This window comes from Babylonia areolata, chromosome 8 (assembly GCF_041734735.1).
Source record: "Babylonia areolata isolate BAREFJ2019XMU chromosome 8, ASM4173473v1, whole genome shotgun sequence".
Taxonomy (NCBI): Eukaryota; Metazoa; Mollusca; class Gastropoda; order Neogastropoda; family Buccinidae; genus Babylonia; species Babylonia areolata.
The window spans coordinates 35,421,658-35,444,534 of record NC_134883.1 but is presented as its reverse complement, the minus strand read 5'-3'; the positions used below and the strand labels follow the sequence as shown (position 1 = coordinate 35,444,534).

Here is a 22,877-nt window from a genome sequence, read left to right as displayed (position 1 = left end):
TGTCGTGCGCTGAATGGTCAATAATCCAGGTACAAAGTTTGATATTAAAAATAAAAACAAGTAACGGCTCTTAGAATATTCATTGAGTACCAAAAGCATCAAATTCAGTATTTTGTTTTTTACAGTAATATATCTATAACCTAAAAAATATTTTGGTAATATTCATTTCTACAAATAATAGTCAAGAATTAATTCTGATCGATTTTCCCGTTAAATCTCGTGAGACGTCAATATACACAATTCCGCGGAAAAAAAAATTATGGTTGAACTCCAGCGAACGACGATGCTGTTTACAGTGTGAATTTGGATAGCTTTCTTACGAACAGTGCAAAATATTATCGTTGCGGCGGAAAGGATACGCATTGAAAAATCAAAATCACAATGCCTGGATATCTGAAATATATTGAAGTGGAGAATTTCAAGTCCTATCGGGGACGCCAAAGAATCGGACCATTCAAGCGCTTCACTGCCATTATCGGTCCAAATGGGTCTGGTAAGTACAGCTGAAGAAATAATTTGCTTAATTTGGATTCCACCTAAAGAACATTAATAGTTTATCAATATTTGGAATGCTAGTATTATTATTATATCGGCCTTAATGCAAAATTAGGCGGCAGAGGTGGCACAGTTCTCTGCAGAAATTGAGTTATTTCCCTTTCCCGAAGTTTAGTGTTGCTAACTTTCTTTTACTGGGTTTTCAGAGCACAGCAGGTTCAAATGTCTGTCGAGTATCACAGCAGTACTGTTATATTTTTCTTTAATGTTTGTATAAACTAATCTAACAGTGTGTTGTTTGCACACACTGCTGTCAAATATTTAAGTTTAAGTTCTATAACCAGCTGACATTTTCATTCCTGCCTCCCCAGCCCCTTGAAGCTCTCCACTGAAGTGAAAAAGTCACACTGAAGTGAAAAACATAACTGAATAAGGCTTTATTTCCCCGAACAGAATTATAAAGTCAAGTGATCTTCAAAAGTAACTGTTTCCAGACTTACTTACTTCTTTCAGCAATTGTTACTGTTAGTATATTTTTTTTATGATTGGACAATGTTTCAGACAGAAGACAATTTATTATGATGTGTTCATGCATTTTCCGAACTACTTCAACTGGTCTGAGGAGTTGATTTTGAAGTTCCCGCAGATGTATTTTCCTCTTTTATCAGAAAGAATTATTAAGCATGACGAGATAACTCGTCATCGAAATATTCTGACTTTTCCCTGCTTTGCATTCAGTTCGTTGACAAAAATGCTGGTAGCTTTAGCTTGGGGAATCTTTCCGGATTCTATTCATAGCTAGAAACACCATCTGCGTCATAAGGCAGTCCTTTATTTGAACGTTTTGGTTGGGTTACTGGCCGCAGTCTTTGCCTGGCTCCTCTCCTCGCTCGCTCAACAAAATGTCGGACTGACTCCGTGCTCAAGACATGCGCTCGTGGCGAACTAAATCAACCAAGATTACTTTCTTCAGCTAATGCTCAGAAAGAATTGGAGCATAAATTCGAAGGAGAAGACAGTGGTGAACATTTATAGGACGATTTGATAGAAAATAAAGGGAGCAATCAAGAGAGTGGCCAAGATACAACTATCAGTGAGTGATGCAGGCTGTTCAACTCTAGCAGACGAAGTTTTAGCAGGGCACCGTATGAGCTATTTTCTTGGCACTCAGCCAACGCGGTCTGACGAAGTGACGGTGTGAGAGGGGTGAAGAGGAGGGGGGTGGAGACTGAGGGGGCGTGGCCTCACATCCATATTATCACTTGCAGAAGTCACAATGCATCTATTTCTTTTTCAGTTTTTTTATATTGTGGTTGTTCTAGTATGATTTTGTGTGTGCAGATATCCATTTGTCCAGAAAATGATATTTTTGTGCAAATTACCTGACTAATGTTTGTAATGAACAAGTTGAAAATGTGACAAAAAACAAAACACTGATTTCAAAACAACAGCATGTCACTTAAAATGCATAAAATGGGAAAACATCATGTGTTTTGTATTCTTTATTCATTTCCCTTTCAGAAAATATATACTTTTATGGGTCTTTCTCCAATAACAAAGAGCACAGAATTTTTTGAAAATTTATACCCGTTTTTTGTGAAAAAACCCTGGCAAATAGATTTCACTTAAATCTTATTTTCCTGGCAGCGAAAGGGTTAATCTAGAAATACATGGACAGAAATAATGGTTTGTTACATTTTGAAATATAGTTTTGCTGTCCTTTCTCAGTTCTGACATGTTACATTTAGTGGCATTGAGCCATTAGTGCCATGACCCACCTACTGCTCATCTTGAATCCCACATAGTGATATGCACAGTCATACCAAAACTCATTCTGTCATAGTTCCAGTGTTTGTGGCATCTCCACAGGGATTTATCAGTGTGAGAGTACAAACCAGAGGAGTCTGCACTGCACTCTTGATTCATGCCAATGATGTTCAGACTCCAGCAATTTGAGTAAGGCCTGTTCTGTTTCATCTTTGGCAGGACACCACCTACTAACTAAAGATAATGAATAGTTATTTAGATGCAAAGACTGAGTGCAGACATACGTGAACCTGATTATTTCCAAGGCCAAAATGACTTTGTTTTTCTTCTTTTTTCAGTGAAGAATATCTTCATTTCAGAGGCCTAGATTTGCTTATACTGAACCTGCTCTTGCAGTGTTTATTATAATTGGTTTCTGGTATAGACAGTTTTTGTTTTTGATATTTCAAGTAGAAACTAGAATAAACTCAAATGTATGATTGAGGTAGTAAGCCCTAAGTGTAGAATGTTGTGTATCGCCATTGTCAGATTCACAGTGTGACAGTGTGTAATTCAAGGAAAATGTTAAAGCAAGAAATGGTTAAAATTATATTTGGATTGTCCAGGCACCAAAGGAAAAACATACTACAGAGCACACTCATTCTAACTATGCTCTCTCTAGTCTCTCTCTCTCTCTGTCTGCATTTATGGAATGAAATATTGTCCTGTCTGAATGTAAACAAAAGCATCCCTCTCTTTATCTTTTTGAAAAACGTGATCATGTGACATATCAGTTATTAACAACAAATATGTATCGATTGTGAGTATGTACATGTATGCCTCTATCCTCCGAGGCCTACCTTGTCACAGTGTCAGTCTCTCAGTCTCCACCAACCTTTACTCTTCCCATTGTCTCTTCTTCCTTCTACTGTCCACCATGCCCAGTCCCTATTGTCCCTATTGTTATTTATTGTAGCGTTACTGTATTGTACATATATATATATATATATATATATATATATATATTACTATTATTAGTTAGTAGGCCTCTTTCGGTCATGGCTGACCATGGATAGAGTTAGTATATCCGACCTAATGTCTAATTGGGCTGTCTGCTTGGACCAAGCAGCGTCGTCTGTGACTATATATATATATATATATATATATATAATAATAATAATAATAATAATGATAATATATATAATAATAATAAATACTTGTGTTTGTACATGCATGTGTAATTTTGAAATTGCTGTTGAAAATTTGACTCTCAGGTTTTTTTTCTCTTGTTTTTTTCTTCTCTTTGTTGATATCATTATTATTCTTGTGCAGAGGGCCGGATGTAAACACGCACATTGTACTTACTCCTTTACCCTCTTAAATTTTGTTCATTCATTTGTTGTTTTCTCTCTCTCTGTCTCTCTCTCTCTGTCTCTTGCTCGCTCTCTATTCTCTCGTTCAGTTTTTGCCTTGTGTTGTTTGCATGTGTACATCACTTGTCAGGTGGACATCATCAGAAAATCACTATCACTTTCACTATCACTGTGTCAAGAAAATTTAAGTTGTTACTTTAAAATGTTTTTTCTCCCTTTTTTTATAGTATAAGTAATGTAATTTACATTTTGTACAAAGTTTATTTTTCTTTAAAAAAAAATGTTGTTTTCTATTGGAATTAGACTTAAAGAGACAATACGATGGAATGCATGGATAGAATATGTTTTAGCTTGGTGGCTGGACAGTTTTTATTTTTTCATATATTTTAAGTATTGGCAGTTATCTGCTTGTCATCACTCATCAGACACCTTCTGCTTTTTATTGGATTGCTATTGAAGACTTTTCCCCCACAGAAATTCCAAGCATTGCCTGCTGAAGTTGGCTGTGTTATTTGGAATAGATAATTTTACATTGTTTTTAAATGTATTGTGTTTGGAGGGAATTAACCAGTGTGTCAATAGTTTATGTATGCTGTCTGCAGGAAAATCCAACTTGATGGATGCTATCAGCTTTGTGCTGGGAGAAAGGACATCAAATCTTCGTTCCAAGAGACTCCCAGTAATTTTTTTTTTTTAATCCATTGAACTTTGGTGTGTGTTTGTAGTATAGAGTGTTACTCTTTGGTGTTTGTAGTATAGACTGTTACTTTTATTAGTTTCATAAAAGTTTTTTTTTTAAAATATGACTTTTGATTTACTGTGGCTACAGTACTAACAATGTTTGCATTGCTAATTGTTCCTCTTGTTCAGTTCTGTAATTAGACAAAGTTGTGGAACATTATCATGATATAGATATTTACATAGTCAGGGATCGCGCTAGACTTTTTCAAAACGCGTGCAGCTTACGCAAAGTCGGCAAAAAAACGCGTAAGTTAGAGTCAGAATTGCGTCAGACCTATGACACTAAATCAAAGGTTTACTCACCTATTTTCGCCGCTCACGTCGGCGCTGAAATTCACCACAAACCCTGACAATGAGTTCGTTGCACTGGCTCAATGCTGCCGAACCTTCCATTGCAAGTTGCGCATACTCTGTTAATTGGCTGTAGCTGTTAAGAGTCACGTAGGCATCTCGCAGTGCTCCGCATGCACAGACACTTTGTTTTGTACCATCTGATTCAGTATCGCAAACCTAGCTGCCAAGTCAGTCCTAAAGATGCATTGATACGGCTTGGAGTAAAAGTTGTTTTGCGTAAGTGTTACGCGTGAGCGCTGTGAAAATGCGTCAGCGAAAATCAAAATGCGTCAAATACGCGAAAAACATGCGTTAACGCGATCCCTGCATAGTGCCTGTCGTTGGTCAAAGACGAACCTCTAAGCACTTTACAAACACAGAGTCATTTGCAGAACAGGCTGCCTACCTGGGTACAGCCGACTGAGAGCTGCCATTTGGTGCTCTCATCATTCATTTCCTGTGTCTCTGTCAGGTTTCAGCCACACACAGATATACTTATACAGACATGTAACATTTTACATGTAAAGCCATTTTGTTTATTTACCCCAACATACATGTAGGCAGCCATACTCCATTGGGGGGGGGGTGCATACTGGGTATGTTCTTGTTAACATAAATCAACAAACGCTGACCTGGATTACAGGATCTTTACCCTCTGTATTTGATCTTATGCATGCATATACACACTAACTGACTAAGGGGTTTCAGGCACTAGCAGGTCTGCGCATATGTTGACATGGGAGGTTGGAAAAATCTCCACCCTGTATGGGGATACCCACCAGGCGCCTTTGTCGAGATTTAAACCTGGGGCCCTTAGATTGAAAGTCCAAAGCTTTAACCACTCAGCTGTTGCGCCCGTCATGCCCTATGGCTTCTTAATCTTATGAGCGTGATTATAAGAACATTGCTTTTAATATTTTCAAAGTTGGCTGCTGCACACACACACACACACACACACACACTCTCTCTCTCTCTCTCTCTCTCTCTCTCTCTCTCTCTCTCTCTTTCTTTCTCTCTCTCTCTCTCTCTCTCTCTCCCTCTCTCCCTCTTCTCTTCTTTTCTCTCTGTCTCTCACTTGCAGTCACACTCACACACACACTCACTCACTTGTATACACACACAGGTACACTCATGCACACATGCATGCATGAACTGGCATACATATTGTCAGTCATGCATTTAGTAAACAATATGTAAGACTCAGAGTAATCTATCCTTTTTTTTTTCTTCTTTTTTTAAATTTGGATCTTGTTTTTTACCTGAAACATTTCACTAATAAATGTTTGATTTTGTCAGGACTTGATCCACGGAGCCCCAGTGGGAAAGCCAGCTGCCAGTACAGCATCAGTGACCGCTGTTTATGCGGAGTCTGACAGTGACAATGAAATCCACTTCACCAGAGCTATTGTTGGCGGGTCCTCAGAACATTATGTTAATCGCAAGGTAAGATGGAGTAAATGGTAGAAAGAATACATCAAATGTGAGTTTTCAGTGTTGCTTCTGTTGCATTCAGCCTTTTTTCTTTTTTTTCTACACCACCATCTGCACCATTTCATTGGCATGACTCTCATATCTCTCATTCAGAGTCCCCCATGCACAGCCACACCCAGGTTCATCTGTCTCATTCCCAGCATCGGCTGTCCACAGGGAACCATCAGTGTTTGGTCGCCATGAGGTCACACGCCAGAGGAGACCCTGCACTGCTGCTGAGTCATATCGATTGTGTTCAGTAGTGCCTGTTCTGATTTTATGAAATTAGAACACCACCTACTTAGCCCCCTACTGATGAAAATAATTGCATAGTCACGGAGCCAACTGAGTTAGTGTCGCCTCCCAGAGTGGAGACAGACACCACGTCCCTCCAATGGCAGTTCCCTGTGAACCTGCCAACACTGAAGACCTTGACAGGACTCATCCCAAGCACAAAAGTGGAGAGGTATCGAAACTGAGGTCACCACAAGAGCATGGCAGGAAAGGTCATATAAATTGGGACTTTTTTTATATATATATATTATTGATGATGAAGGTGGAGGAGGATGAAGATGCTGCTGTGGAGGTCCATTTAGGTTTGGGACTGTGACAAAGCTGTACTCTACACTTCTTTTCATAAGGATATCCCAGGCTCAGGAGATACAGTGTTCATCAGGAAGTTAAAGCAGCATACCCAGAGACGCATCTGGGAAGTGGATAATCTTCATCTGTGTGGTCCCAGTCTTCCTATTTAAGCCCATAGCACACTCAACTCTGGATAGGAGCCAGCCTTGGGCCGAAAAACCCCACCTCCTCTAAGAATCGAACCTGTGGGGTCTCAGCCGTTAGTCTGCAACACTAACTTCGCCACGGTGGTTGGTTACAACCAAAAATCTTTGTCATGCAGTGATGCATACTCAGAATGACACACATCTCCAGACATTGGTTGATGTTGTCTTTTTGTTGGGTGACTTTGTGCCTGGATAGATTGTCTGCCAGCTGATGTTGTGAGAGTGGTGGGTGAAGGGCGGGAGTGAGTCATTGGGGGTTGGTGGGTTTGGAGTTGGTTATCGGCCTGTTTTGGGGCTGAGATGTGTAAGGCTGTTGTTAATTATCATTGATCATCAACTACGATGTTGAACCAGAAGTATACACTGGAAGTGGGGAACTAAGGGAGAGAACCATGGAGACATAGCATCTAATGATGGCAGTTGTAAACAATGTGTTCGAGCAACATGGTGTTGTTGTCTAGTGTCAGTAGTTGACCAAGCCAAAGTGGCAATTTGTTTTATAGTGAACAGTTCGTAGGACATAGTAGTCCACCAGATTTTCAGCTGTCACCTGTATGTTCTGTGTTGTTTTGAGCTTCAAGGGAGCTGTGAGTGTGACTCATTTTAGCTTGATTGCCCAAATCAGCAAAGTAGTTGTGTGACCTGTTAACACAAAGCAAGTGTCAAAGAATCGACAGAGAGGCAGAAACTGCTATATTTTTTTTGTTTGTTTTTGTTTGTAACTTAGCGAAAAGACAACGGTATGAAGAACACAGGAGCAGGAGTCAAGATGGCTGCCATCAAAAGATGGCGCTAGTCAGGCACACAGAGGGGAAGTAACCTACTTCTGGAAGATTATTAGCTGCAGCTACTTTAGTTTTCTCCGCATAGGCAGATAGTAGTTTGCACAGGACTGGAATCATACTCCTGCTAGAGTCTGCACTAGTGGGTCATGGTAAGTGTGTTAGATAAACGTAAATTCAGGGAAAAAAAATTCCTTTGTAATCAGACGTTTGTTTACTCTTTGTAGTAATTGGGAATATCATGATTGACAATGGTATATATGTTAACAATGTTGTAAACTACAGTAAAGCAGCAATACCATCTCAGGTTGATCAGTTGAAATAAGTTATGCATATAACTGATGTACAGTTTCTTATCAGTATTTAGCAGGCTAAAGTAGCAATTTGCTAGGCTATGTAACCCAGTAAAAAAAATTGTTTTGTTTTGTTGGCCTCAGTCATTTATTTGGTTTGTTGGCAATATGACTATTCATTGTACTTCATTTGTCTTGTTACTCATTGTGCAGTCGGTGTCTGGCCAAGAGTATGCCAAGCGGCTGGAGCAGATAGGGGTGCTGGTCAAATCCAAGAACTTCCTGGTCTTCCAGGGGACTGTGGAGAGTATTGCCATGAAAAACGCCAAAGAACGAACTGCCATGTTTGAAGAGATCAGCAGGTAAAGAAATAAGAAACATTTCAGCTGATGGTATTGCTATTCAGTTTTTCATTTGTGGTCAGGGTAAAGGTTGTTGAAAACTTAGATCAAGCTATTTACAGAATTTTGCAGGGGAGGAGAGTGATAAGTTTTAACATGTCCACTGATGTCCTTGTTGGCAATATGGGTAATGCCTGAGACCTCTGTGCCAAGCATCTTTTATTATAACATTGTCTGGAGTGTTAAGATAAAGGTGGATATCTTTCTATATTCCTAGATCAAGTGTTAAACTGCTGGTGCTTTAGTTTAACCTCCTCATGCAACCTGCTAGTGCCATAACCTTCTGCTCATTTGCAGTCATACATAAGTTCAGTACAGATATGCTAAACATCCTTTAATTCAAATGTGTAAGGATGGAGAGTTATGGAAACTGCAAACATACCCAGCAAGCAAAGTCTCTGAAAACAGTGTAACTGCCTCCAGACCATGGTGGGATAAAAACAAAACGTGTCTACTCCTGGGAAACGATGTGGAAAGAGCAGCTTGCAGACACAGAAGTCAATCGTTTATAAAAGAGAACATTTTAATTTGGTTTCTTCAGGTCAGGAGAACTGAAGGAGGAGTATGAGCATGCACGAGCAGAAATGCTGAAGGCAGAGGAAGACACACAGTTTAACTATCACAAGAAGAAAGGCATTGCTGCAGAGAAAAAGGAGGCCAAGCTGGAGAAAGAGGAAGCTGAGCGCTACCAGAGGCTTAATCAACAGCTGGTAATCTGTGTTTGCTTTCTAACGACTATACAGAGTTATGTGTGTGTGTGTGTGTTGGATGGATGTAGTGTGTGGTGTTTTGTTTGTATTTGTATTTTTGGAACAGTGTAAGGAAATTAGAATGAATGACACATTTTCACCTGTTCTCTTTAAAGACAAAGTTTATGATTTTGATATACAGGCAGCAATGATGGCTTTTTCTAATTTTGGTTTTTCCAAATACTGCCTTGGGCCATATTGTTTTGCAGCACTGTCAACTTGCGAGATAGAAACATTTAATTCCAAACTTTTGGTCCCAATAATCAGTATATTGTTATTTTGTTGATAATCTTACTGCTTTCAGTTCATTTTGTTAATATATTTGATTGCTTTCACTCATTTCAGATTATTTTCATTCTTTTGTTTTTTGTGGGTTTTTTTGTTTTTTGGGTTTTTTTGTTCACAATCACTGTATTCATTATGTAATGGCACTAGATAAAAAGTGGCAACATTTTTATGTTTCTAGGCAGAGAAACAGCTCCATCTACAGCTGTTCAAGCTGTACCACAATGAGCGAGAGATAGATGAGGTGGCGGAAGAGCTGAGCAAGAAGAATGGCTTGCTGCAAAAGGAGTCCAAGAAACGGGATCGCATTGAGGATGAAGTAAAGGAAAAGAAGAAGGAACAGGGCCGAGTCGCTCGTGAGCTGACCAAAATTGAACAGCAGATTAAAGAATCTGTAAGTGTTCTGTTGGGCTTCAACCCTTGCATTTACTCTTTTTGTTTTTTATTCTCTCCCTCTCTGTCTGTCTGTCTGTCTCTCTCCTCACCCTCTCACTAGCTATCACACGTTTCCATTTTTCTCTTTCTGACCTATATCTTGCTCTTTACTCTGTACTTGCCAGCCAGGACTGAGTGCCCAGACCTTTCTTTCAGTGAGGTGCTGCTCACCCACAAACTAGAACAGCCCAACCAAGTTGGAGAGATGCCTAAGGGATGTAACTCTTTCACCCATTGCATACTGTCCCATTGCATGCAAAGTGTACTTTTTGATGTTGCCATTCCACCAAAAAAGTTTTGCTTGTTACTTACTTTCAGAAATATTCTGCAAAAGATGCGTTTAATCTTCAGTTCTTCAGACCTCCTCAGAGTGGCATATCATTCAGACCTCTTTCTAAAAACAGGATATGGCAACTTTAATGACTGAGATGAAAACGATTAAATAGAAGCCGGCTCATAGCAGTGAGTGCATGTGAGACTGGCAGTTAACAAACACTGAAGTAGTTTCTCCAAGTCCAACCCCTTACGTATGGTTCATGCGACTGATGAGTAGTAGATGAGTCACTTGCAGTCAGTCAGGGAGTACTCATCCCAAAGGGCAATTGGTCATCGAAGTGGCGGGGCTAAAATGGTCATTCATGTAAAGCTCACACATTGAAACCAGTGGCTGTGGGGAATGAAGAAAAAGAAGAAAGTTCAGGAGACCAAGTGGAGAGAGTCTTAAATGAGTGACATAATTTTTGGACAAGACTTGTCACAGATATGCAGTGGGTTTTTTGTGGGTTTTTTGTTTTGTTTGTTTGTTTGTTTTTTTGATTGGTTGGGTTGGGGGGGGGGGTCCATACTTGCAAAGTGCACACCCTCACATGCTTCATGCATACATTTTTGTTTACAGGAAGTGGAGTTGAACAAGAAACGGCCAGTATACATAAAAGCCAAAGAGAAGACAACTCATATGCAGAGGAAGGTTGAAAATTCAAGGTAAGAATACAGTTATGTTTTTTCTGTGTCTGAATAACAAAGGTGATAAAATTGATAGCACATCTTGCTGCATTTATGGAGTTTGTTTTCAGTATAAAAGTAATCCATGATTGGGGAAGCTGAGATAATGATGGTGATAATATCAGAACCAGTGTGATTTAAGAGAACCCTGAAAATGAACTCAAATTGAAATGAAATCTACTGCATAGAATGGAAAGAAAAATAAAACAAGCATGTTAACATCAGATTATATTCATAAGCAGTATGTCTAAGGGCATGGTGACCATTTCAACTTAAAGTGTTGTTTCCCAGAACTGTTTGGAATGGATGCATTCCTAAGAAAATTGTCAATTGTCCTTTTTTTTGTTTTTTTGTTTTTTTGTTTGTTTGTTGTTGTTGTTGTCATCTAGAGCATGTGTTAGAATGATGGGATTGGTGTTTAGAGTTGACACATGTTGACTGGAAAGGCTCAGAATGATTTGACTTAAACATTATTAGAATTATGACTGTTAGTACGGACATTACTGTTGATGCTACAACTATTATTGCTGTTTTTACCATTTTATCCTCAACTGACATGTAGTAAAATCGCTCAAGGAGAAAGGAACATTACACTCATCTGCATTTCACTCCAGTTGCCAAAACAACTCAGTGTCATGTGTATTCACATAGTGATGCAGTGGTCTGCCAGCAGTCCTTTATCATCCTTTTCTCTCCCTCCTTATCAAAAGTACTGAAGTAAACTGCATTTATCATCACTGTTTGTGTGTGTGTGTGTAGTATCATGTTTCTTATCTCTAAGGTATTGGCAGTGTTGATTTTTCATTGGTTGTAGGTTGAATTTCACTACTTTTGAACTTTTTTTTTTTTTTCTCTCTTTCAGGCGTTCCTTGAAACAAGCAAAGAAGAAACATGAAAACCATGAACAGATTGTAAGTAGTTGTTTTGGCTTTTTTGGTCGTCGTTTTTTATTTTGTTTTTCTACAGGATGTCAAACTCTCAAATATCTGTTTTTTTCTTCCTTTTTTGTCTTCCCCCACCCCACATCCTTATTCTTTACCTCCCTCTCTTTCTCTCTTTCTCCCTCCTCCCATTCCTTTGATTTTTGCAACAGATTTCTGGTTTAACTTTTGCCATTTATAACTGTTCAGTACCATTACCTGCATTGATTTTTTAAAATTTTTATACTGAGTATGTAACTGGTAATTGTTGGTAACCCCAGACTAAATAGTTGTGTTTTTGATGTAGACCAAAACCAATCCTGATTTATGGAAGTTACAGAAAGCAAAACATAGTGCTATAATTTCCTATGCACATGCAGAAAATGAAATACTTAAAAATTACATGATCTATGTTGGCATATGGTATGTTATGAAAAGACAAATAATTTCATCATCCTTCCATCCCTGGCACCAGTAAGGTGAGGTGAATATGATGGTATGTATATAACAAATAGACACAGAAATGAGCCAAAAGTGGAATTTGACCAGTAAATGCAGACGGAGAAAAACACATGTTCCTTGTACTTGGAGTCATTGAAGTCATTTTGGAGGAAGAGTGGCACACATAAGTTAGCTAGCCACTTTCATATTTATCAGTCACATGGGAAAACGGAAGTGGAGAAAGGCTACACTCATATTTATCAGCTAGAATGGAAGTGAAAAAGCATCATATGTTGTGTGTTCAGATCAAGGAGATGGAGGCAGAGCTGGAGAAGGTGGAGGAATCCAGACAGCTGTTTGAGGAACGCATGGAGGAGGAGTCCCAGTCACAGGGCAGATCCCTGCAGCTGGAGGATTCACAGGTAAGGATGTACAGTGACTTTACAGGGGAAAAGTGTGTGTAAGTGTTGAGCAAAAGTCACATATTGTACATGTCCAAGGTGTTAGCCAGGGCCTTCATAAGGTGATACATGAAGAACTGAAGCAGAACAAGGTAAGATGGTATGTGATATCCATGTAATACCTGTACTACCTTTGAAGGGGAGACCTATCAGCATACCAAAAGATTCTGTTAAACTAACTTGATGTCACGGCAATTGCTGCAGAATCTTGATATTAAAACATTTTCATTCAACAGACTATTTCAGAGATAAAAGAAGTTTTTTGTAATTGTTGAAAATCTAAACAGTGGAAGTTTTCTTGGTAAATGTATTTTAGTATCTGGATGGTTAAAAAAAAATTGTACTATGAAATATTGATTCTGGGCTGCAGCACAACAGATAACCTGATGAATACATGTAAATGAGGCATGCAGGAAAATGCCAATGCACTGTTTGTCTGCTGAGGATAAAGAGGGCTACAGATTTCTTTAGTCTTCGTGGCTTTATCACCCACTTCATATCTTGTCCCTCATTACCCAGAACCAGACAGACCAAAGGAGAGTTGTTGAAAACGGAAACAATTGTGGTGACCTAGAGACAGACATAAGCAAAGTGACAGAAGGCAGTGAGAGTTGACGGTGCTGTGTTGACCAACAGGTCCAGCAGTACAACCGACTGAAGGAGGAGGCAGGACGCCGGGCAGCCAAGTACATGCAGGAGCTGGAGTCCATCAACCGCGAGCAAAAGTCAGACCAGGATCGCTATGACAATGAGCTGCGGAAGAAGAATGAGCTGCTGGCCAAGATCAAACAGAAGGAACACGAGATGGAGGAGAACAAGAAACGTATTGAGAAACTCCAGGAGTATATCAAGTGAGTCTCTTGTGCATGTCAGTCAAAGTAACTAAAATCTGTGGGATTTTTTTTCTGATGGCATGAGAAAATGTCTGAAAACCTTTATTTTCTGTGTTTTGTTCAAAAACCTTAATTTTTTTGTTTTGTATGATCTGCCAGTGTTGGTTATTTTGTCCAGTTTGATGTGTATTCATTGATTGATTCAAAACAGTGTGACAGGTACTTCAGTTTTATGATGCATAATGATTTCAAAATTCAGTGTTAAGTAATATTCATGTAAGTTAGGTTTTTGTGATTTGAAAGATTACGAAAGTTATTTTCTCACAAATTTCATTCTCTGCTATGCCCATTGTTTTTCCTTGGGTGAAAACAATTTTTTGGAAAACTGGAAAATCAGAAAAAATATTTTTGATTTGTGGGGATTCATGAAAATGACAACATGGAGTTACGTATGTGTGATAGTGAGTCTTTTTCAACTTTGGCCATTGGAACAGCAGAGGAGGCAACTGCTGTCCCGACTATCTGGGCTAGAATTTGATTATAGTGGAGAGTGTCTTGCCCAAGTTACATCCCCACTCACTCGACCAAGAGGGTTTCAGGACAGTCGACGTTGGGTGTGATACCATATCTTAATTAAGCAATTTCCATTGACGCCCCAACCTGTGTGTAGGTCCAGCACACAAGCTCTGCAAGAACAGAGGGATGGAGAAGAGCAGCTGTCAACAGATGTGGGAACGGCAGGCAGTCGTTTGGAGGAGATAGATGAAGAGCTTTCTGGCATCCAGGAACAGCTGGGAGAGGCCAAGGTGGACAAACACGAGTCGTCTCGCGCCATGAGGAAGGCCGAGCTGCTAGAAAACCTCAAGCGCCTCTTCCCTGGAGTGGTGAGTGAGGGATGGGTAGTTGTCAGTGATCCATGTTATTCACTCTGTATATGAGTAGGTTCTGTGACAAAATTGGTTTGGGTTGACATTGTTCACCAATGATCAGGATTCAAGGCCCCATTTCTGCAGAGTGTTATGTCCTTTGGAAAGGCATGTAACTCTAATTTTCTTCAGTTGACCCTCGTGTGAATGGGTAATTGACTCCCACTGAAGAAGATTAAAACAGCAAAGGGAGAGGATTGGGCCCTGCCTTCCTATGCCGAGCCCTAGACACAGTGGATATGAAGTCACTGCCACAATGGCTGTAAAAGGGTAATGGACCTTAAAGTTAAACATTTTTGTCATCTCTTATCTTGCATATTGCTGTCATTTTAGTTGTCTGTAATAGTGTTTCTGTTGTGTCAGTTTTGGCTGTTGTTTGTTGTTTCTGTGTGGTATATTATCAGCCATGCGATGTCGCATGAGAGCTTGCGGCTGTTGTTTGTTGTTTCTGTGTGGTATATTATCAGCCATGCGATGTCGCATGAGAGCTTGCGGCTGTTGTTTGTTGTTTCTGTGTGGTATATTATCAGCCATGCGATGTCGCATGAGAGCTTTGCTGATGAAATGCAAAATATCAGTCAGCTTCCATAGCTGAATTTGATGCGCTGGTGACTCAAACACGGGAGTGCATTGCTGGCCTAAAGGACTGGATGACTCCCAACAAGCTGCAACTAAATGATGATAAGACTGAATTTATGATAACCTGTCCAAAGAAGTTTTGTCAACATCCTTTCTTTTCTGACTCTGTTCTGATCAGTAGCACACCTGTTTCACTTTCTCCTTCTGTTCGCAGTGTTGGTGTAATCCTAGACCAGTCTCTTTCCTTCTAACAGCACATTTCGAATATCTGTAAAGTTGCCTGTTTGGAACTACGTAGAATCAGCTCTATCCGCCACTATCTCTCAACCGATGCAACCAAGACACTTGTATACTCTCTGGTTCTCTCAAGATTGGATTACTGCAACCCTCTCTTGGCCGGCCTTCCCAAATATCTGTTAGATAGCTCCAACGAATTAATAATAACACTGCCAGACTCATTTGCAGAGCTTCTAAATTTGACCATGTTTCTCCTCTCCTTCAGTCTCTCCACTGGTTGCCCGTTTCTGATCAAATAGACTATAAACTATCCACTCTGACCTTTTCTGCAGTCAACGGATCTGGCCCCAAGTATCTTTCTGAACTCCTCCATATCTATACCCTGTCTCGCCAGCTCCGTTCTTCCTCTGATGCTCGACTTCTCAGCTACCTCACATCAGAAGTAAGTCCTATGGACAGATCGTTTTCTTTTCAATCGCCAGAGATGTGGAACAAGCTCCTTGATAACCTCCGTCTTTCTGATTCCCTTGCATCTTTTAAATCTCATCTCAAAACTCACCTTTTCCCTCAGCAATAAGTTCAGTTGTGGCAGGTCCACTTCCTTTGCGTTAGCTGTGCTTGACTATGTGTGTATACATATGTATGTGTGCATAACTACATGCATGTGTATGAATGTGTATAGTGTGTGCGTGTGTTTATGCAAGTTTGTGCCTGCCTATGTGTGCGTATGTGTTAGGGTAGCTGTTAGGTACACATGTATGTTACAATGTATTATGCATTGTGTGTGTGTGTGTGTGTAGTCACATTTTGGTGTGTGTATGTAACATTGATGTAATGTTTTATGTTAACAAAAGCGTTTTTGTAAAGCACCTAGAGCAGATTTCTGATAGTGTGATATATAAGTATCCATTATTATTATTATTATTATTAGCTGCTGTTGCCTTCTCACATTTGTAGAAAAGAAAAAAAAGGTGAGTTTGTAATTTTGTATTGTAGTTCAGTTAAATTTAGAAATGAATGTCCTTTGATAGTAAGATAATACATCTTTTCACTTTGTGGTTCATAATCTCATAGACATAGCCATTTGATGTTACAGACCTTGAAGGACCATGATTAGTCAGCTCAGTTCTAAACTGGAGGTAGAGAGTTCATGGACTTTGATATATTTTGTTAGCAGATGATAGAGTTAATATTTTCTTGAGTTGCTCTTTTTTTCTGTGCATTATCATTTGATATAATAATTTTGATGATAGTGACTCTGAATACAGGGTCTCTTTTAGTGACTTGACTTTTTATTTTGTCTCCTCTCTTGTGCCAGTGATCAACCCATGTCAGTGTGGTTAGTGTCTGTTTACTCTTACAATTGTCTTGGATGAGAATTGAGATGGGTTTCTTTTCTTTTGCAGAGGAGATGATAGGTTGATGTACCTCTGCAGCTAGAATATTTTTTACTTTTACTTTGGGCTTTAACAAGTAATATCCACACATGTATGACCAAGATAGATGACACCTTGGTGTAATTGCTTTCTGTTTCAGCATGGACGACTGATAGACCAGTGTGAGCCCAGCCACAAGCGATACCAGGTAGCCATCACCAAGGTTCTGGGCAAGTACATGGACGCTATTGTCTGTGACTCTGAGAAGACTGCCAAGGACTGCATCCAGTACATGAAGGAGCAACGCATTGAGCCAGAGACCTTCCTGCCCCTCGATTATCTGGATGTTAGGAATGTCAATGAAAAACTCAGGTGGGGTTTATAGTTTATGAGTTATTGCAAACTATTGCTTGTACGTTACTCGTGTGTGTGTGTGTAGGGAGAGATTCTGGTTTTAACATTAAGAATGCTCGAACCAGGAAGAACATCTTTCAGCTCATCTGGAAATTAGTGTGCCATATCTGGACATGTACCATATCTGGAATATTTGTATTAGAAATAAAATATTTTTAGCATAAAGTTTTTGGCACAAATCCAGTTCAGTTTGTATAAGAAAGAATGCACTGTTAAGTCTGCTGTCTTAAATGTTTGATCAAAAAGAAGAAAGAATAAAGGATGATTCCCATTTCTGATTTAAAGTGAACAGTAATGGAAAAAATAACATCATAGCTACTATGTTGTGCTTTGATATGAAAACTCACTTTTTGCTTTTTTGACTCGACATATGTAAAAAGCATAGTGAGTCTTTGTAAAAATTTTCTTAACTTCTGTATTGTATTTTATTTGTTTTGAATTGCAGGGATATCCATGAGCCAAAGAATGTGAAGCTGGTTATTGATGTGATCCGCTATGACCCTCCAGTCATCAAGAAAGCACTGCTGTTTGCCTGTGGCAACGCCCTGGTCTGTGAGTCAGTGGAGGATGCTCGCCGTGTGGCCTTTGGGGGCCCAGAAAGACACAAGGTAGGTGGGAAAAATGTTTGTGTGTATTATTGTTGTGATGTTTTCCTTATGGAGACAAAATGCATGTGTGGAGTTACGGAATGAATGGTTACATTGAAAATATGGACTTAGGCAGTGAATGGTTACATTGAAAATTAATACACGTATGAACAGTTATTTCAGTGAATTTGTGTTGTATGGTTGTTTGTATATGTGGACAAAGTCAAACTTATCAAAAGATTACAGTTCATCAGATCTTTCATATGCTCATGAATCTCTTGGCTGCTGTGACAAATGCATAATGTATTTCCCTCTGTTTTTTTTCCTTACAGTCTGTGGCTCTGGATGGTACCTTATTTCAGAAATCTGGTGTGATCTCAGGTGGTGCAAGGTATGTGGCAGAGATTTTATGAATATTAACAAAAACTGTGTTTCAGGTTGCGATGCAAAAGAAAGAAAATTGTGAGGAGGTTAATTTTGAAACAGATCAAATCATAATTTTGTTCAGTCATATTTATTAAGACCAAGTCTTTTTTTTTTTTATACCTTATTGTTCTTTCATGATAATGACAAGTTATTGAATGTTTCCTTATCAGTGGTAAACATGTGTGTGTGTCAGAACTGCTTGTGGTTAATTACAGTGATCTGAGAGCCAAGGCCCGACGTTGGGATGAGAAGATGTTGAACAACCTGAAGGCACGCAAGGAAAAACTGATGGAAGAGAGGAAGGATGTGATGAAGAAGCAGCGCAAAGAAAGCGAACTCAACACCGTGCGCTCACAGATCAAAGGGTTGGAGACACGACTCAAATACTCACAGAACGATCTGGAAACCACCGTATGTGTTTTATCTCTTTCCCCCCCCCTTTTACTAGAAACAAAAAGATTTTGTAATTGATTTTGATTTTGTTCAATTTGGATAGGACTGGTAGTGTTTGTATGAACAAAATTAGTTAAAATCTGAGTCAACATGGGTTGAGATTTCTTTTAATTGTTAAGTCTTTGTGTCAAAAGAGGGCAGTGAAATGTCTGTCAAAATATTGTTGTGTGTGTGCACATTTTCCCCCTCACAGTTTGAAGTTGACAGGTTGAGTTAAATGGGAGATCAAAGAAATTCAATCCATCATGGTTTGTCATAGGAAGGCCAGTACACAGCAAGCTGAAGTATGTTATTATTTACCTTGTCCATCAGTTTATCTTAACCGAGCTTTTAACAAGTAATTTCACCATTTAGTGATGCGCATATTGACTGGTGTTTTATCATCTCACAGATAAGTTTTGAAACAGTTGTTAAGTGGGTACTAGGTAAAGAGGAGAAAGATTCCATTTTGCTTCTTTTTATGACCATTAATGGACAGAAATGTATCACTTGAACATAAATGATTTCAGACCAGATTTCTTTCCGTTGCTTTTGATGTCATCATTGAATATTGATACGGGATATGAAGTCAGATTGAAGACCACTGTTGATGTGTTTGTATTGTTTCATTTACAGAAAAAGCATGTGAACAACAACCAGAAAGATCTGAACATGTTCACAGAAATGCAGGCCTCCTTTGACGTAAGTGAACACGTTTTCAAAGCAAGGATTTGTTTTTATCCTGTCTACACATTTCAGTTATATTTGTACTGTAACCATTTCTCATCATAATAAGTTTTAACAAAAGTGGTAAAATACCTAATAATATTGTTAAATAGTTTGTGTGTTTCTGGATTGTTCACAAACTTTGGCAGATGGTTATCAGATTTTGACAAATTTCAAGGGCATCTAGAAGAGGTGGTCTCAATTTACCAGGTGGTGGAGAAAAAATGAGTAAATGTCAAGTAATTTTTCTTCAGCAGCTGTTGTCAAAATCAAACAGTATGCATGACTTCACCGTGTGTGAACCGTGTGCAGCCGAGGATGGACGAGTTGGATCGCATGATGTCAGAGCGTGGTGATGACCTCCGTCACCTGAAGGACAAAATGAACCGAGTGGAGGACGAAGTATTCGCTGATTTCTGTACCATGATTGGCGTGCCCAACATCAGGTCAGTTTTCTATTTGTGGCTTGAAACGAAATAAAAGGGAACTAATTTTTATTTCATGAAGGCCTTGGAGTGTACAACTGAATGCTCTTCACATCCAATATTTAGGGGCAAAACAACAAACTGGTTTAAAAACAAAAACAAAAAACAATTGATGTCTTTCTCTCTTGTCTATTTGAATTAGATTATCTTGGGAAAAGTTAAATACAGTAAAAGTATGAAAAAGACATTAGAAGTTCATATATGATTGTTCAAAGGCAGTGAAAATATTGGATATTGGCCTCTGTTTAGCATCTTAAAAATTAGGGAAATGTTATATCTAAATATTTCCAACTCAGCAGTGGTTCTGATTAAAGCCATTGCTGAGGCCATCTGTTAATGCAGTAAGTTTTAGACAATAAAACTTTCAGTCATCTCTTTATGAAACAGTGTGTCGAACCCCCATGATAGTCTCCCAGTTACCATTGCAGACACACTTCTCAACTTTTTGAGAAATAGCAAACAGGTCTTAGAGAAAGTATGAATTAGGTCTCAAACTGATTAACCACATTTGATGAGAAGGTGATGGGTAGTATTACTGACAGGTTACTGCTTAATGTGCATGACTCTGACAAAGCCCAGTCATAAATCTGTATTCACAATAGACACTTTTTCCATTAAAGGTTGACAAATCTTTTGTCCCAGACAGATGCAGAAGACACCTGGTTCTGGGTTTGAGCTCACTATTGGCACCTGATTGGTCAAGGGTGGAGGTTTTTCCTGTGAAACCCCATTCTTAGATGAGAGTGAAAATGGGACTTGAAGCCCATAACACAGAAAGTACTCCCTGGCATACAATGGCTTGCTGCTATCAGAACAAGACAGAATCATAAACATTGAAACCATGAACCATTTTAGAGAATGAATGACTGCAAAATGTGGATATTGGACTTCGAAGAAACATAGTAACAGTATTTTTAATATTTTAGAACAGGGTTTGTTTTTTTCTGATTTAACTATCCATGTCAGAATGTACTGGAGCATCTGTGCTGTATGTCCAGACACTATGAAGAACGTGAGTTGAGGGCCCAGCAGGAGAGAGCCAAGAAAAGGCTGGAGTTTGAGAACCAGAAGTTCAAGCTGCAGAACCAGATCGAATGTGAAAAGTCCAGTGACACATGGGGTGAGTCTGGCTGGCCAACAAGCAAGTGTGTATTTAGGCAGAAATTTTTAAACACGCGGATGATAAAGATTTAACAGAACCTCACATTACAGTCTATGTGTGGTAACCATATTGCAGGCATGTATTCAGCAAGTTTACCAGAAATGGGGAGATTTTATTTATTTTCATGTCTAAATAGCTGGATTTTGTATTTGTCTGAGAATTTTAGAGATGATAGCAGTGACTGAACCCGGTGAGAGGGCATCACCTCAGGATCATGGTTTGAGTGTGTGTGCCAAGTGTCAGGGCCAGTCAGTATGTGTCTAACTCATCCTGGATTTTGATCGCTTACGTCACAGCTCAGTCATTAAGGTTCTTGAAAGAGTTAACATTTGATGTGTTTTGGCATTGTTTAGAAAAATCCTTGATTGTATCCCCTTAGCCACTTGATAGAGCAGAACTGTTCATTTCAAGAGGATGAGAGCAAATACAGCAACAGTTGCCTTCCCTGGCAAAGGGCTGAACTCAGTGTTGTTTACACTGTTGATTTAAAGTTAGCCTGATGCATACACTGTGTGTTCATGTGAAGTTTGTCAAATGTGTACACTGTGTGTTCATGTGAGATTTGTCAAATGTATACACTGTGTTCATGTGAGGTTTGTCAAATGTGTACACTGTGTATTCATGTGAAGTTTTTCAGATGCGTACATTGTGTGTTCATGTGAAGTTTGCCTCATGCGTACATTGTGTTCATGGGAAGTTTGCCTAATGTGCACACTGTGGATTGATGTGAAGTTTGCCTAATGTTTAATCTGTGAGTTAATGTAAATTTTGTGTAACTTGTAAGTTTGTCGAACATGTACACTGTTGGTTGATGTGAAGTTTGTCTAATGTGTACACTGTGAGTTGATGTAAAGTTTGCCTAACATGTACATCGTTAGTTGATGTGAAGTTTGCCTAACATGTACACTGAGTTGATGTAAAGTTTGCCTAACATGTACACCGTTAGTTGATGTGAAGTTTGCCTGACATGTTCACCATTAGTTGATGTAAAGTTTGCCTAACATTTACACTGTTAGTTGATGTGAAGTTTGCCTGACATGTTCACCATTAGTTGATGTAAAGTTTGCCTAACATGTACACCGTTAGTTGATGTGAAGTTTGCCTGACATGTTCACCATTAGTTGATGTAAAGTTTGCCTAACATGTACACCGTTAGTTGATGTACAGTTTGCCTAACATGTACACTGTGAGTTGATGTGAAGTTTGCCTAACATGTACACCGTTAGTTGATGTGAAGTTTGCCTAACATGTACACCGTTAGTTGATGTAAAGTTTGCCTAACATGTACACCGTTAGTTGATGTAAAGTTTGCCTAACATGTACACCGTTAGTTGGTGTGAAGTTTGCCTAACATATACACTGTGAGTTGATGTAAAGTTTGCCTGACATGTACACTGTTAGTTGATGTAAAGTTTGCCTGACATGTACACCGTTAGTTGATGTGAAGTGTGCCTAACATGTACACTGAGTTGATGTAAATTTTGCCTAACATGTACACCGTTAGTTGATGTGAAGTTTGCCTGACATGTTCACCATTAGTTGATGTAAAGTTTGCCTAACATGTACACCGTTAGTTGATGTACAGTTTGCCTAACATGTACACTGTGAGTTGATGTGAAGTTTGCCTAACATGTACACCGTTAGTTGATGTAAAGTTTGCCTAACATGTACACTGTGAGTTGATGTAAAGTTTGCCTAACATGTACACCGTTAGTTGATGTAAAGTTTGCCTAACATGTACACCGTTAGTTGATGTGAAGTTTGCCTAACATGTACACTGTGAGTTGATGTAAAGTTTGCCTAACATGTACACTGTGAGTTGATGTGAAGTTTGCCTAATGTGTACACTGTGGGTTGCAGAACTGGTCACGAAGTGGGAGAAAACTGTTCAGAATGATGAAAAGGAGTATGAAAAAGTGAAAAACGAGGAAAACAAACACATGAATGTGAGTTGACCCTGCTGGTACAAGCATTCT

At 39.1% G+C, this 22,877-nt stretch overlaps 1 protein-coding gene across 1 annotated transcript in view; it reads left to right on the top strand.

Moving 5' to 3' along the window:
- The first annotated feature begins 242 nt into the window (after positions 1–242).
- Positions 243–22,877, top strand: part of LOC143284763 (structural maintenance of chromosomes protein 1A-like) — a 29,926-nt gene continuing 7,291 nt past the window's right edge. The window contains exons 1-19 of the mRNA XM_076591734.1: positions 243–493; positions 4,217–4,293; positions 5,985–6,131; positions 8,238–8,386; positions 8,967–9,135; positions 9,641–9,853; positions 10,790–10,875; positions 11,759–11,807; positions 12,563–12,679; positions 13,355–13,569; positions 14,222–14,435; positions 16,830–17,041; positions 17,529–17,691; positions 18,003–18,061; positions 18,312–18,507; positions 19,165–19,230; positions 19,567–19,700; positions 20,738–20,859; positions 22,762–22,847. Coding sequence (XP_076447849.1) covers positions 382–493; positions 4,217–4,293; positions 5,985–6,131; positions 8,238–8,386; positions 8,967–9,135; positions 9,641–9,853; positions 10,790–10,875; positions 11,759–11,807; positions 12,563–12,679; positions 13,355–13,569; positions 14,222–14,435; positions 16,830–17,041; positions 17,529–17,691; positions 18,003–18,061; positions 18,312–18,507; positions 19,165–19,230; positions 19,567–19,700; positions 20,738–20,859; positions 22,762–22,847 — 2,586 coding nt within the window. The 5' untranslated portion in view covers positions 243–381. The remainder of the gene's footprint in view (positions 494–4,216; positions 4,294–5,984; positions 6,132–8,237; positions 8,387–8,966; positions 9,136–9,640; positions 9,854–10,789; positions 10,876–11,758; positions 11,808–12,562; positions 12,680–13,354; positions 13,570–14,221; positions 14,436–16,829; positions 17,042–17,528; positions 17,692–18,002; positions 18,062–18,311; positions 18,508–19,164; positions 19,231–19,566; positions 19,701–20,737; positions 20,860–22,761; positions 22,848–22,877) is intronic.